Source organism: Xenopus tropicalis, chromosome 4, assembly GCF_000004195.4.
Source record: "Xenopus tropicalis strain Nigerian chromosome 4, UCB_Xtro_10.0, whole genome shotgun sequence".
NCBI classification, from domain to species: Eukaryota; Metazoa; Chordata; class Amphibia; order Anura; family Pipidae; genus Xenopus; species Xenopus tropicalis.
The window spans coordinates 1,650,557-1,665,625 of record NC_030680.2 but is presented as its reverse complement, the minus strand read 5'-3'; the positions used below and the strand labels follow the sequence as shown (position 1 = coordinate 1,665,625).

The following is a 15,069-nucleotide window of genomic DNA, read 5'->3' as shown; positions in this document are numbered from 1 at the left end:
TCCGAACCTTTCAAAACAACTTTCAAAACAATTGTTTGCTGAGCAGCCTGGGGGTTCCATACAGCCTGGGGGAATGGCCAAGTATAGTCTTCAGACAATGACCCTTGCCCCTTGCTCCTTAGGGCCTTTTGGTCTGTGGGTTGGAAATAAAGGATCTCTCCCTAGCCTTTGGGTGAATGTGAGCCCACTGACCCTTGTACTTTTTGGCCTTGGGGTCAGGAAAAAAGGGGGTTGCCCTAACCTTTAGCTGAAGGTGTACCCAATGGGACTGCGGGTTGGGCTGTTGAAATAGGGGCTTTCCCGCTAAATTTCACAGTTGGGAGCTATGCTCTGAGTCAGACCGTGCCGGCAGGGCAGGAAATAACCCAGCGGGCCCCAATAGCCCAGACTCGATCCATACTGGCGCAAAGTCTCCCCTCAGGGGAGGGGGCTGGCGGTGCCACTCAAGGAGATAGAGTCAGTACTTGGTAGGAACTGCAAAAAAACTTTCTTTTGTAGGTAAAATCCTAAATGAACTTGTAATTTGGACCTCGAAATACAGGTTTAAGGCCATCTTCGAGAATGGTGTGTTTCCACCGGCGAGATTTCGTTTGGGTACGGTAAACATTGACTGTTTTTTCAGTGGTATGCCAGACTTTTGCAGGAGGTGCCGGCAGTGCGGGCATATGGCAGACGGGTGCACACTGTGCCAAGGCTGTGGGAAGGCTGGGCATGAAATAACAAACTGTTCTTCCCCGAAGAAATGTAACTTTTGTTTACAGGAAGGACATCTGTATGCAAGATGTCCTCAAAGGAAAGTGGAACCTGTTGAAGTTCTGGAGAGTAGTAGTCAGCACCAAGCCTTGTGATTAGTTAGAAGTAGTGCAGGTTCCCCAATGGCCACTTTCCATCGGCACATCCAGGTACAGAAGAACAGGAACAGCACCTCTTGTCTTTGTAGATTAAAATGCCTTTATTGCAACATTTTTTTGGGGCAAACAACAATAGCAGCAGCAACGTTTCAGGTCACAAGACCTTTTATCAAGCTAATTGGCAATTACACACAGCACCTTTTATCCCCTGTGCTCCCTCTAGTGGAGATGTTCCTACATTACAACAATGTATAAAACAGCAGTGGAGCTAAGTAGACACTCATGTGTTACAATTAAGTGATCAATGTGTATCTTTAAGTGTTAGTTGAACTGCAACACAATACCCTTATAAATTTTAAAAAAACATGAAAATGAAATTAAAAACAATATAACACCTTGAGTAAACATGTTGCTCAAATTCTAAGGAGACACTGGTCACTGGTTAGAGATAATTTGCCATATATAAAAGAGTTGGAGAGGCCCCAGTCATTGCTTACAAGAAAGGGAGGAGTGTGGGTAACTATTTAGTAAGATCAGATTTGGGAACTAACAGTGTATATAGAGATGATATGAGAAGGAAACAAGGCACTTTTCCATGTTACAATTGCAATTGCTGCTCAAATGTACAAGTAGGAGAGGGGATATATCCCCCTAGGAAAGGTCATGCAATCAGGTTACGTGGGAGACTCTCGTGTTGCTCAACCTACGCAGTATATGTCATCAAATGCCCGTGTGGGCTGGCATATGTTGGGCAAATGCCCGTGTGGGCTGGCATATGTTGGGCAAATGCCCGTGTGGGCTGGCATATGTTGGGCAAATGCCCGTGTGGGCTGGCATATGTTGGGCAAACGACGAGAACAGTTCGCGAACGGATAAGAGAACATAAGTCAGCAATTAACACAGGAAAAATAGAACAGGCTGTTGCAGGCCATTTTATTGAATGCGGACACAGAGTGAATCAGTTTAAATTTCAAGTTGTTGGAATAGTTGAGCCCAAGAGGAGGAAATAGACTAAAGGAATTACTATATAGAGAGGCTTACTGGGTACGTAAACTGGAAACATTAAGTCCTTTAGGGCTGAATAAAGAATATGACTTAAGACCAATCTTTAGATAAAAAAATCTTTTCTCTCTTTCTCCCTTATTCTCCTCTTGTCCTGGCCTTTGTTTTTAATTTCATTTTCATGTTTTTTTAAAATTTATAAGGGTATTGTGTTGCAGTTCAACTAACACTTAAAGATACACATTGATCACTTAATTGTAACACATGAGTGTCTACTCAGCTCCACTGCTGTTTGATACATTGTTGTAATGTAGGAACATCTCCACTAGAGGGAGCACAGGGGATAAAAGGTGCTGTGTGTAATTGCCAATTAGCTTGATAAAAGGTCTTGTGACCTGAAACGTTGCTGCTGCTATTGTTGTTTGCCCCCAAAAAATGTTGCAATAAAGGCATTTTAATCTACAAAGACAAGAGGTGCTGTTCCTGTTCTTCTGTACCTGTTGAAGTTCTGTCAGATATGGGTGAGTTACCTGTACCAGTTGGTATGATCCCCAGGTCTCCTGGTAAGGAAGTCTTGGCTGGGGATGATCCGTAAGAAGGACCCGCAGTAAAATGCAAAAAGGAGAAAAAAGAGAAGAAAAAGAAAGAGGAAAATCCTGATGTAAGTTCTGGTAGGGATTCTAGCAGTTCTACTGATGTGCAATCTCTTTCCAGGGGCCAGATAAAGGGTCTCCCTAGCCATAGTGCGATTGTTCCCAACGACCCTTGCACCTTAGTGCCTTTTGGCCTAGGGGTCTTGGGATAAAGGGGCTCACCCTAGCCATAGTGCGACTGTTCCCAACGACCCTTGCACCTTAGTGCCTTTTGGCCTAGGGGTCTTGGAATAAAGGGGCTCACCCTAGCCAGAGTGCGATGGTTCCCAACGGCCCTTGCACCTTAGTACCTTTTGGCCTAGGGGTCTTGGGATAAAGGGGCTCTCCCTAGCCAGACTGCAATGGTTCCCAATGACTCTTGCACCTTTGTGCCCTTTTGGCCTAGGGGTCTTGGAATAAAGGGGCTCACCCTAGCCAGAGTGCGATGGTTCCCAACGGCCCTTGCACCTTAGTACCTTTTGGCCTAGGGGTCTTGGGATAAAGGGGCTCTCCCTAGCCAGACTGCAATGGTTCCCAATGACTCTTGCACCTTTGTGCCCTTTTGACCTAGGGGTCTTGGGATAAAGGGGCTCTCCCTAGCCAGAGTGCAATGGTTCCCAACGACCCTTGCACCTTAGTGCCTTTTGGCCTAGGGGTCTTGGGATAAAGTGGGTTTCCCTAGCAAGAGTGTGATGGTTCCCAATGACCCTTGCACCTTAGTGCCTTTTGGTCTAGGGGTCTTGGGATAAAGGGGCTCACCCTAGCCATAGTGCCTTTTGGCCCAGGGGTCTTGGGATAAAGGGGCTCTCCCTAGCCGTAGTGCGATGGTTCCCAATGACCCTTGCACCTTAGTGCCTTTTGGCCCAGGGGTCTTGGGATAAAGGGGCTCTCCCTAGCCGTAGTGCGATGGTTCCCAATGACCCTTGCACCTTAGTGCCTTTTGGCCTAGGGGTCTTGGGATAAAGGGGCTCACCTTAGCCAGAGTGTGATGTTTCCCAATGACCCTTGCACCTTTGTGCCTTTTGGCCTAGGGGTCTTGGGATAAAGGGGCTCTCCCTAGCCAGAGTGCGATGGTTCCCAATGACCCTTGCACCTTAGTGCCTTTTGGCCCAGGGGTCTTGGAATAAAGGGGCTCTCCCTAGCCATAGTGCGATGGTTCCCAATGACCCTTGCACCTTAGTGCCTTTTGGCCCAGGGGTCTTGGAATAAAGGGGCTCTCCCTAGCCAGAGTGCCTTTTGGCCTAGGGGTCTTGGGATAAAGGGGCTCTCCCTAGCCATAGTGCGATGGTTCCCAATGACCCTTGCACCTTAGTACCTTTTGGCCTAGGGGTTGGGGATAAAGGGGCTCACCCTAGCCAGAGTGCAATGGTTCCCAATGACCCTTGCACCTTAGTGCCTTTTGGCCTAGGGGTCGGGGATAAAGGGGCTCTCCCTAGCCATACTGCGATGGTTCCCAATGACCCTTGCACCTTAGTGCCTTTGGGCCTAGGGGTCGGGGATAAAGGGGCTCTCCCTAGCCATACTGCGATGGTTCCCAATGACCCTTGCACCTTAGTGCCTTTTGGCCTAGGGGTCTTGGGATAAAGGGGCTCTCCCTAGCCATACTGCGATGGTTCCCAATGACCCTTGCACCTTAGTGCCTTTGGGCCTAGGGGTCGGGGATAAAGGGGCTCACCCTAGCCAGAGTGCAACGGTTCCCAATGACCCTTGCACCTTAGTGCCTTTTTGGCCTAGGGGTCGGGGATAAAGGGGCTCTCCCTAACGGTAAGTCTTGTATTGATTCCATAAGCAGCAGGGGGGTGTAGTACAAGGAATAAGGTTGCATCTAAAGCTGGGGTGCGCTCTGTTGGGGTTCCTTTTAATGAAATAAGGGGTAGCTTTATGGCTCTCTATTTTATATAAACTAATGTGAATAACTGCACTTACCCCAGAGGCAAAAGAACCTCCTACAGATTCAGCCAGTTTATCATTTCACTCATTTCATTATTTATATAAATATATTGCCCAAAAATGCTCTGTATCAGAAGAAAATTGTTCCAGTAGGTGCCCAGATTATGGGCAAAAAAAAGTACTCTCCATAATCACTACCCATAATGCCTTGCAGCTGCAGTATCTAGTGCTCAAACTACAGTTCCCAGAATGCCTTTCCTTAGAAACTTGGGAAGTGTCAGAGTGTGAGAGAGGAGATCCAGAGGTGTCAGTGCCCCTATAATGACTTTTTCAGTAATTATATCCCCCCGCTCCGTATCAGCCAGGGATTTTGGAGGTCAGGTAACAGAACTTCTATACTGGGAAACTGTGCTTATTGCTCCCAACTCCAATTGCAGGAACAGAGAACAGGGAGCCGGATTTACTCACATCAGCTGGGATTCTCATTGGGGGATTCTTTTGCATTTCAATGCTGCCAATGCGGGCCCTAGAGAGCTGGGAAAGTTTTATTGGGCAATATTGCTTTAAGAATCCAACCCTGATGTTGCTGGACTACAGCTCCCAGCATGCCTTACCGTTCATCTGTGATTCCAAATATTCCCATCAGCTGATGAAGAAGATCACATTATCTGTTTCTTAAGCAACGTGACCCTGAAGCCCACAGTGAGGGGGGATCATGGGGCTCAGTATGTCTGTAGGACTCACCATTACGCCGCAGAACAGAGAACAAATATTCTTATATCTAGAACTTGTGTCACATAGTATTCAGCTTTTGAATTTGGCCAAGTTTTAAAGGGAAACTAAACCCTGCGGCACAGCGCGGCTCAACCCAACGTTACTCAGCTGTTGCCTGACTACAAATCCCAGAATAATGTAACATATAATGAAGGGTGAGGCATGTTGGGAGCTGTAGTCCAGCAACATCAGGGTTGGATTCTTAAAGCAATATTGCCCAATAAAACTTTCCCAGCTCTCTAGGGCCCGCATTGGCAGAAATGCAAAAGAATCCCCCAATGAGAATCCCAGCTGATGTGAGTAAATCCGGCTCCCTGTTCTCTGTTCCTGCAATTGGGGGCATTAAAACAAATAAAATGCAGACTTTATAGAAGTGAAGTCATGGCCACAATGTGGGGTTGTGTTTAGGCCCAGTGCCGAGGGCAGTATCGGACCTTAATATGCCCCTGGGGGTGAGAGCAGTTGTGCCCCTCAGTTTATATAACATAGATCTTGTATAACCTGCCCCCCTATCTCAGTGATAGAAAGAGACCCCAACATAGAGCACCCCAGCTTTAGATAAAGCCGTATGAATAACCCAGGCCTCACCCATCTCTCCTATTCCTTACACTACAGTTTGGCCCCTTATGGAACCCTGACGAGCCCCTGGGACTTCTGGCTTTAGTAGAACAGAAAGAGAAAAATGTCAAAACCCTACAAGCAAGTTATTTTATACAGAAATATTAATCATAACACATAACAACTAAAGCAACAAAAACAGCTAAATTGCATTTGCAATGCACAAAAATATCACTCCTCATTGTGTTCATAGAAGAGCCCTTTAATATGTTGAACAAAATGTCCCTTATTTGAAGGTGCATAACTACAGTTCCCAGCATGTGTTTGATTAGTGGCTGTGCAGATATGTTATCTCACCCTGATTTATTGGAAATCACTCTAATTTGCCGCACTCTCACATGTCAGAAACAACTCAAACCAAAGCAAAATTTTATTTAAGTGCCACTGCTTAAAGGAGAAGGAAAGGCTAATAAAGAGTTAATCCCAAACTGCAGGCATACCCTCAGTTCACCCAATAGTGCCCTTACAGGGGAAGGAAAGGCTAATAAAGAGTTAATCCCAAACTGCAGGCATACCCTCAGTTCACCCAATAGTGCCCTTATAGGGGAAGGAAAGGCTAATAAAGAGTTAATCCCAAACTGCAGGCATACCCTCAGTTCCCCCAATAGTGCCCTTATAGGGGAAGGAAACACTAATAAAGAGTTAATCCCAAGCTGCAGGCATACCCTCAGTTCTCTCAATAGCGCCCTTATAGGGGAAGGAAAGGCTAATAAAGAGTTAATCCCAAGCTGCAGGCATACCCTCAGTTCTCTTAATAGCGCCCTTATAGGGGAAGGAAAGGCTAATAAAGAGTTAATCCCAAGCTGCAGGCATACCCTCAGTTCTCTCAATAGCGCCCTTATAGGGGAAGGAAAGGCTAATAAAGAGTTAATCCCAAGCTGCAGGCATACCCTCAGTTCTCTTAATAGTGCCCTTATAGGGGAAGGAAAGGCTAATAAAGAGTTAATCCCAAGCTGCAGGCATACCCTCAGTTCTCTCAATAGTGCCCTTATAGGGGAAGGAAAGGCTAATAAAGAGTTAATCCCAAGCTGCAGGCATACCCTCAGTTCTCTCAATAGCGCCCTTATAGGGGAAGGAAAGGCTAATAAAGAGTTAATCCCAAGCTGCAGGCATACCCTCAGTTCTCTTAATAGTGCCCTTATAGGGGAAGGAAAGGCTAATAAAGAGTTAATCCCAAGCTGCAGGCATACCCTCAGTTCTCTCAATAGTGCCCTTATAGGGGAAGGAAAGGCTAATAAAGAGTTAATCCCAAGCTGCAGGCATACCCTCAGTTCTCCCAATAGCGCCCTTATAGGGAAAGGAAAGGCTAATAAAGAGTTAATCCCAAGCTGCAGGCATACCCTCAGTTCTCTTAATAGTGCCCTTATAGGGGAAGGAAAGGCTAATAAAGAGTTAATCCCAAGATGCAGGCATACCCTCAGTTCTCTTAATAGTGCCCTTATAGGGGAAGGAAAGGCTAATAAAGAGTTAATCCCAAGCTGCAGGCATACCCTCAGTTCTCTTAATAGTGCCCTTATAGGGAAAGGAAAGGCTAATAAAGAGTTAATCCCAAGCTGCAGGCATACCCTCAGTTCTCTTAATAGTGCCCTTAAAGGGGAAGGAAAGGCTAATAAAGAGTTAATCCCAAACTGCAGGCATACCCTCAGTTCTCCCAATAGTGCCCTTAAGTCTCCCCTTATTTCTCCCATTCAGAAGATCAGAAGCCAAACAGGAAAAAAAAACACTGAGCTGTGTAGAGAAGATTCCCATAATGCCTCACTCCTGCACAGACACCCAGACATGCTCAGTTAGTAAGACTATGAGTCAGCTTCCTGCTGATTGGCTCAGATCCACATTCCTAAGGGGGGGAGTGAGTTCTTAGCATTCTTGAGGGAGGGGGAGCAGGAGAGAGCAGAGAGCTGCGTGTCTCTGGCACAGGAAAACAGACACAGCAAATATTTTGACAGAGAAGTCAGTGCAGCGTTACTGGGAGTGCTTATGGCTGTATTTACATAGGCCTTTCTGATAAATCTACTGAGTTTGTACCTTTCCTTCCCCTTTAAAAGCATTGAAATGAGCCAAAATGCCTCCAGCACGGGCGGAGAAGAGGCTCGGCGTGGGAGTGACGGGGGATAAGAGAGAACTTGTTGTTTTTGTCAGTTCATGCACACAAGCTAATGATTCCGGCTAATAATGGCTATTGATCGGTACAAACTGCAACCTGGGGGGCAACATAAACACATGAACCCCATTTTGTTTCTACTGATCTCGTTCTCACAGTCGGGAACAGGTAAGATCAACTGCCCCCCCCCAGTCTGGGGTAACAATGTGCAGCTCTTTATAGTAATTGTCTGTATACTGTATGTGTATCTGCTAAACTCTATATAATGCTGTATGGCTCGGGGATTAGCACTTCTGTGCTGTAATGTAATGTAATGTAATGCTGATGTTGGGATACTCGATACTCACCTGGGAACAGCTATATAAAATAGGGATATTTTTCTTGTGTTCTTGTTTTTATATAATAATATTACTGGCTTGTGTTTAAGAGCAGCATGTGTTGCAATGGTTACTAGTTATATCCTGTATCACTGGGGTCGGAGGATTGATTCCAACCATGGCTGCTAGGACTGATGGGAATGTGATAGGGACCTTAGATTGTAAGCTCACTGGGGAAGGGACTGATGGGAATGGGATAGGGACCTTAGATTGTAAGCTCACTGGGGCAGGGACTGATGGGAATGGGATAGGGACCTTAGATTGTAAGCTCACTGGGGCAGGGGCTGATGGGAATGGGATAGGGACCTTAGATTGTAAGCTCACTGGGGCAGGGACTGATGGGAATGTGATAGGGACCTTAGAGTGTAAGCTCACTGGGGCAGGGACTGATGGGAATGGAATAGGGACCTTAGAGTGTAAGCTCACTGGGGCAGGGACTGATGGGAATGTGATAGGGACCTTAGATTGTAAGCTCACTGGGGCAGGGACTGATGGGAATGGGATAGGAACCTTAGATTGTAAGCTCACTGTGGCAGGGGCTGATGGGAATGGGATAGGGCCCTTCGAGTGTAAGCTCACTGGGGCAGGGACTGATGGGAATGGAATAGGGACCTTAGAGTGTAAGCTCACTGGGGCAGGGACTGATGGGAATGTGATAGGGACCTTAGAGTGTAAGCTCACTGGGGCAGGGACTGATGGGAATGGAATAGGGACCTTAGAGTGTAAGCTCACTGGGGCAGGGACTGATGGGAATGTGATAGGGACCTTAGATTGTAAGCTCACTGGGGCAGGGACTGATGGGAATGGGATAGGAACCTTAGATTGTAAGCTCACTGTGGCAGGGGCTGATGGGAATGGGATAGGGCCCTTCGAGTGTAAGCTCACTGGGGCAGGGACTGATGGGAATGGGATAGGGACCTTAGAGTGTAAGCTCACTGGGGCAGGGGCTGATGGGAATGTGATAGGGACCTTAGATTGTAAGCTCACTGGGGCAGGGGCTGATGGGAATGTGATAGGGACCTTAGATTGTAAGCTCACTGGGGCAGGGACTGATGGGAATGGGATAGGGACCTTAGCTTGTAAGCTCACTGTGGCAGGGGCTGATGGGAATGGGATAGGGACCTTAGATTGTAAGCTCACTGGGGCAGGGGCTGATGGGAATGGGATAGGGACCTTAGATTGTAGGCTCACTGGGGCAGGGACTGATGGGAATGGGATAGGGACCTTAGATTGTAAGCTCACTGTGGCAGGGGCTGATGGGAATGGGATAGGGCCCTTAGAGTGTAAGCTCACTGGGGCAGGGGCTGATGGGAAGTTGATAGAAACCTTAGATTGTAAGCTCACTGGGGCAGGGACTGATGGGAATGTGATAGGGACCTTAGATTGTAAGCTCACTGGGGCAGGGACTGATGGGAATGTGATAGGGACCTTAGATTGTAAGCTCACTGGGGCAGGGACTGATGGGAATGTGATAGGGACCTTAGATTGTAAGCTCACTGGGGCAGGGACTGATGGGAATGTGATAGGGACCTTAGATTGTAAGCTCACTGGGGAAGGGACTGATGGGAATGGGATAGGGACCTTAGATTGTAAGCTCACTGGGGCAGGGACTGATGGGAATGTGATAGGGACCTTAGATTGTAAGCTCACTGGGGTAGGGACTGATGGGAATGTGATAGGGACCTTAGATTGTAAGCTCACTGTGGCAGGGGCTGATGGGAATGGGATAGGGCCCTTCGAGTGTAAGCTCACTGGGGCAGGGACTGATGGGAATGGGATAGGGACCTTAGATTGTAAGCTCACTGGGGCAGGGGCTGATGGGAATGGGATAGGGACCTTAGAGTGTAAGCTCACTGGGGCAGGGGCTGATGGGAATGTGATAGGGACCTTAGATTGTAAGCTCACTGGGGCAGGGGCTGATGGGAATGTGATAGGGACCTTAGATTGTAAGCTCACTGGGGAAGGGACTGATGGGAATGGGATAGGGACCTTAGATTGTAAGCTCACTGGGGCAGGGGCTTATGGGAATGGGATAGGGCCCTTAGAGTGTAAGCTCACTGGGGCAGGGACTGATGGGAATGGTATAGGGACCTTAGAGTGTAAGCTCACTGGGGCAGGGGCTGATGGGAATGGGATAGGGACCTTAGATTGTAAGCTCACTGGGGCAGGGGCTGATGGGAATGTGATAGGGACCTTAGATTGTAAGCTCACTGGGGCAGGGACTGATGGGAATGGGATAGGGACCTTAGATAATAAGCTCACTGGGGCAGGGGCTGATGGGAATGTGATAGGGACCTTAGATTGTAAGCTCACTGGGGCAGGGACTGATGGGAATGTGATAGGGACCTTAGATTGTAAGCTCACTGGGGCAGGGACTGATGGGAATGAGATAGGGACCTTAGATAATAAGCTCACTGGGGCAGGGGCTGATGGGAATGTGATAGGGACCTTAGATTGTAAGCTCACTGGGGCAGGGACTGATGGGAATGTGATAGCGACCTTAGATTGTAAGCTCACTGGGGCAGGGGCTGATGGGAATGGGATAGGGACCTTAGATTGTAAGCTCACTGGGGCAGGGGCTGATGGGAATGTGATAGGGACCTTAGATTGTAAGCTCACTGGGGAAGGGGCTGATGGGAATGGGATAGGGACCTTAGATTGTAAGCTCACTGGGGCAGGGGCTGATGGGAATGTGATAGGGACCTTAGATTGTAAGCTCACTGGGGAAGGGACTGATGGGAATGGGATAGGGAGCTTAGATTGTAAGCTCACTGCAGCAGGGGCTGATGGGAATGGGATAGGGACCTTAGATTGTAAGCTCACTGGGGCAGGGGCTGATGGGAATGGGATAGGGACCTTAGATTGTAAGCTCACTGGGGCAGGGGCTTATGGGAATGGGATAGGGACCTTAGATTGTAAGCTCACTGGGGCAGGGGCTTATGGGAATGGGATAGGGACCTTAGATTGTAAGCTCACTGGGGCAGGGGCTGATGGGAATGGGATGGGGACCTTAGATTGTAAGCTCACTGGGGCAGGGGCTGATGGGAATGGGATAGGGACCTTAGATTGTAAGCTCACTGGGGCAGGGGCTGATGGGAATGGGATAGGGACCTTAGATTGTAAGCTCACTGGGGCAGGGGCTGATGGGAATGTGATAGGGACCTTAGATTGTAAGCTCACTGGGGCAGGGGCTGATGGGAATGGGATAGGGACCTCAGATTGTAAGCTCACTGGGGCAGGGACTGATGGGAATGGGATAGGGACCTTAGATTGTAAGCTCACTGGGGCAGGGACTGATTGGAATATATAGCTTCTTCTCATGCGCAGGGTTTATATCCCCTTTAAGCAGATGTGCTTCTCCCCAATGCTAATGTAGAATAGCTGCAGGTTCAGGCATGAATGTACAGTTTGTTCACGCCCTGAAAGCAAACATCCCAACATTTGAAAAGTAGAAGGAGGGACAAGAATAGTAGCGCGGCAAAATTTTTCAGACCATCCCCACTTTATGGCCACGCCCCAAAACCAGCCCCATTTTACAAAATGACACCTGAAAATCAGAATATACACAAAGTGCACCAGACAGACACGTGGCCCCAATCATTTCATGACAAATTGTGGCCCTAAGGATTTCATTACGCACTGTGGCACCTGTATATCAGACTTGACAACCCCCCTGAGGTCAGTGCTCCAGTTGGGTCCTGCCATTCCTTTTTAGTGTTTATGCCCCCTCCCTCCACTGTCAACGGTGTAAATCTTTCTTCAAGCACCTTCATACACTGTTTTTTTTAGCATTTTATCAAGCCCCCTTTCCTCGGCCTTATTCCCCCTACATCCTCCTCCCTTAGTTCTCCCAAATGCTCCATTCAAGATAAGAAATCTGCAGTGCTTGCTGAAAGATTTAAGGCATAAATACTTAAAAGCAATAGCTGGAGCAGGAGAACTGAGCCCAGGGCCGCCATCAGAAATCACGGGCCCTCACAACATAATTTTCTGAGCCCCCTTCCTCCTATGCCCTGCCCCCCAGTGGCCCCTCCCATCAGTACAAAGGACACAGACGTTGGTAGCCAGGGCCCTCCTAAACCATTGGTAGCCAGGGCCCTCCTAAACCATTGGTAGCCAGGGGTTTCATTTTGCATTGGTGCCAGGGCAGGGACCCCTTAAAACATTGCTAGCCAGTCCAGAGCCCCCTAAAACATTGCTGGTCTTCCCCCAGTGTCCCCATACTATGGGCTGCTCCCCACTGCAGCATCCTCCATCTCCCCCCAGCATCCTCCCCAACATCCTCCAGCTCCCTCCCAGCATCTTCCCCAACATCCTCCAACTCCCTCCCAGCATCATCCCCAACATCCTTCAGCTCCCCCCTAGTATCCTCCAGCTCCCTCCCTGCACCCTCCCCAGCATCCCCCTGCTTCCTGCAGCTGCTGTCAAAACAACCTCATCGTACCCTAAGATCTTTGTTAACTTTCTTTGATCCCCCAAAACTTCAGATTCCAACTCTTTAAGGTGAAAGAGTCTCATAGTCTTCTCAAAAACAATGTAATGTTTTGGGGGACATAAAAGCCCAGGAGAATTCAATGGAACCCTAAACCAGGGCTTAAATATCATGCCTGCTGCATATTTTGAAAAACAACTAAAAATGCCATTTGTGTTAAAGAGTTTAAAACAGAAACAGAAACATTTAACATAGAAAAATAAAAGACGATTGGGAACATCTTTACCCCCACAATACTCATTCTTATACATGTGATCTCTTTTAGGTTTTTCCATCTTTGAACCACAAAGAAACAAGAAAACATACTGGGGCTCATTTATCAATGCATCACAGCACACAAACCGACGCAATTATGATTATGCGCCATTTTGTGGGCACACACAATTGCATATGCGTTACATTGCGTTGGTTCATTTATTTTTCCGCCAGTTCTTTTTATGCGCATGTCACAAATACTGGGCAATAATGTCGCAAGCAACAACATGTTTTTTGGGGGTGTGGCTAGGGGCGTGTTTTAAGTGCCCGATTTTTGCGTGAGTGCGCCCTTTGCGCCTATATATGTGCTATTTGCGCGTATATAGGGGCAGATTTGCGCAGGCACGGCTGCATTGAAATCTTTACGCCTGTTCATTTGTGGCGTAGTTCTGACTTCGCGTTCTTCACCATTTGCGCCAGTATATTCGCTAATTTGCGCTACAATAAACTAATTAAGGTATGTCATTAATAAAACCATGTTAATGTTTCTCAAATTTATGATATGTTAATTAGCATTATTATAAAAATATAATTGTTAATTTGTTTACAATGTTTTAATAACATTTACCCTTTTTTAACTTTGTTATTATTTATAAAGGCAGTTTCCCTTGTTAATGTGATGGAGTCTTTCATATCTTTTTTCATTTAAACACCAACTGACTAGGTTGGTAAGTTAGGGAGCAGGTAGTTGGTACGGGTTTATAAGAGCATTAGCTTGCGCCATCTATGCACACAATTTATGACAAGTTTTGCATCATCATATGTGCATGTTTGTATGGCGCAGCAGTTTGCGTCAAAACTAGCGCATGAAACCTTAAGCGACCGTGTTTACGCTATACTGTTAAATATGCTTATGCGCAGGGCAAAAGTTTTGCCTCTGCGTCTATTACAGCGCTGCGATGCGTTGGTAAATGAGCCCCACTCTGTCCTGGTCTTTCCCCCTTCCTCTTTGTATATCAAAAGACTAACCAATGTGCCGCATGTTATGTTAATAATGAAATCCTTGCCCTCCATGGTTAAATTCCTTAGGTTCCACATACAAATTTTCTTTTCTAAATGGGTTAAAACAATGTTTCTCTGGAAAAGAGGCGCTTGCGAGGGGACATGATTACTCTGTACAAGTACATTAGAGGGGATTATAGGCAGTTGGGGGATGTTCTTTTTTCCCATAAAAACAATCAACGCACCAGAGGTCCCCCCTATAGATTAGAGGAACAGAGCTTCCATTTGAAGCAGCGTAGGGGGTTCCTCACGGTGAGGGCAGTGAGGGGGTTGGGGAATGCCCTGCCGGGGGATGTTGGGTAGGGGGTTCCTCACAGTGAGGGCAGTGAGGGGGTTGGGGAATGCCCTGCCGGGGGATGTTGGGTAGGGGGTTCCTCACGGTGAGGGCAGTGAGGGGGTTGGGGGAATGCCCTGCCGGGGGTGTTGGGTAGGGGGTTCCTCACGGTGAGGGGCAGTGAGGGGGTTGGGGAATGCCCTGCCGGGGGATGTTGGGTAGGGGGTTCCTCACGGTGAGGGCAATGAGGGGGTTGGGGAATGCCCTGCCGGGGGATGTTGGGTAGGGGGTTCCTCACGGTGAGGGCAATGAGGGGGTTGGGGAATGCCCTGCCGGGGGATGTTGGGTAGGGGGTTCCTCACGGTGAGGGCAGTGAGGGGGTTGGGGAATGCCCTGCCGGGGGATGTTGGGTAGGGGGTTCCTCACGGTGAGGGCAATGAGGGGGTTGGGGAATGCCCTGCCGGGGGATGTTGGGTAGGGGGTTCCTCACGGTGAGGGCAGTGAGGGGGTTGGGGAATGCCCTGCCGGGGGATGTTGGGTAGGGGGTTCCTCACGGTGAGGGCAGTGAGGGGGTTGGGGAATGCCCTGCCGGGGGATGTTGGGTAGGGGGTTCCTCACGGTGAGGGCAGTGAGGGGGTTGGGGAATGCCCTGCCGGGGGATGTTGGGTAGGGGGTTCCTCACGGTGAGGGCAGTGAGGTTATGGAATGCCCTTCCTAGTGATGTGGTAATGGCAGATTCTGTTAATGCCTTTAAGAGGGGCCTGGATGAGTTCTTGATCAATCAGAATATCCAAGGCTATT

At 48.1% G+C, this 15,069-nt stretch overlaps 1 protein-coding gene across 2 annotated transcripts in view; it reads left to right on the top strand.

Moving 5' to 3' along the window:
- The first annotated feature begins 7,907 nt into the window (after nucleotides 1–7,907).
- The window catches only part of LOC116410226, an 83,502-nt gene continuing 76,340 nt past the window's right edge, over nucleotides 7,908–15,069 (top strand). Inside the window, exon 1 of one of the 2 annotated variants that reach the window (XM_031900343.1) lies at nucleotides 7,908–8,036. In XM_031900343.1, the coding sequence (XP_031756203.1) occupies nucleotides 7,940–8,036 (97 nt within the window). In that variant the 5' untranslated portion in view covers nucleotides 7,908–7,939. The remainder of the gene's footprint in view (nucleotides 8,037–15,069) is intronic. The other variant, XM_031900344.1, reaches the window with a different exon arrangement.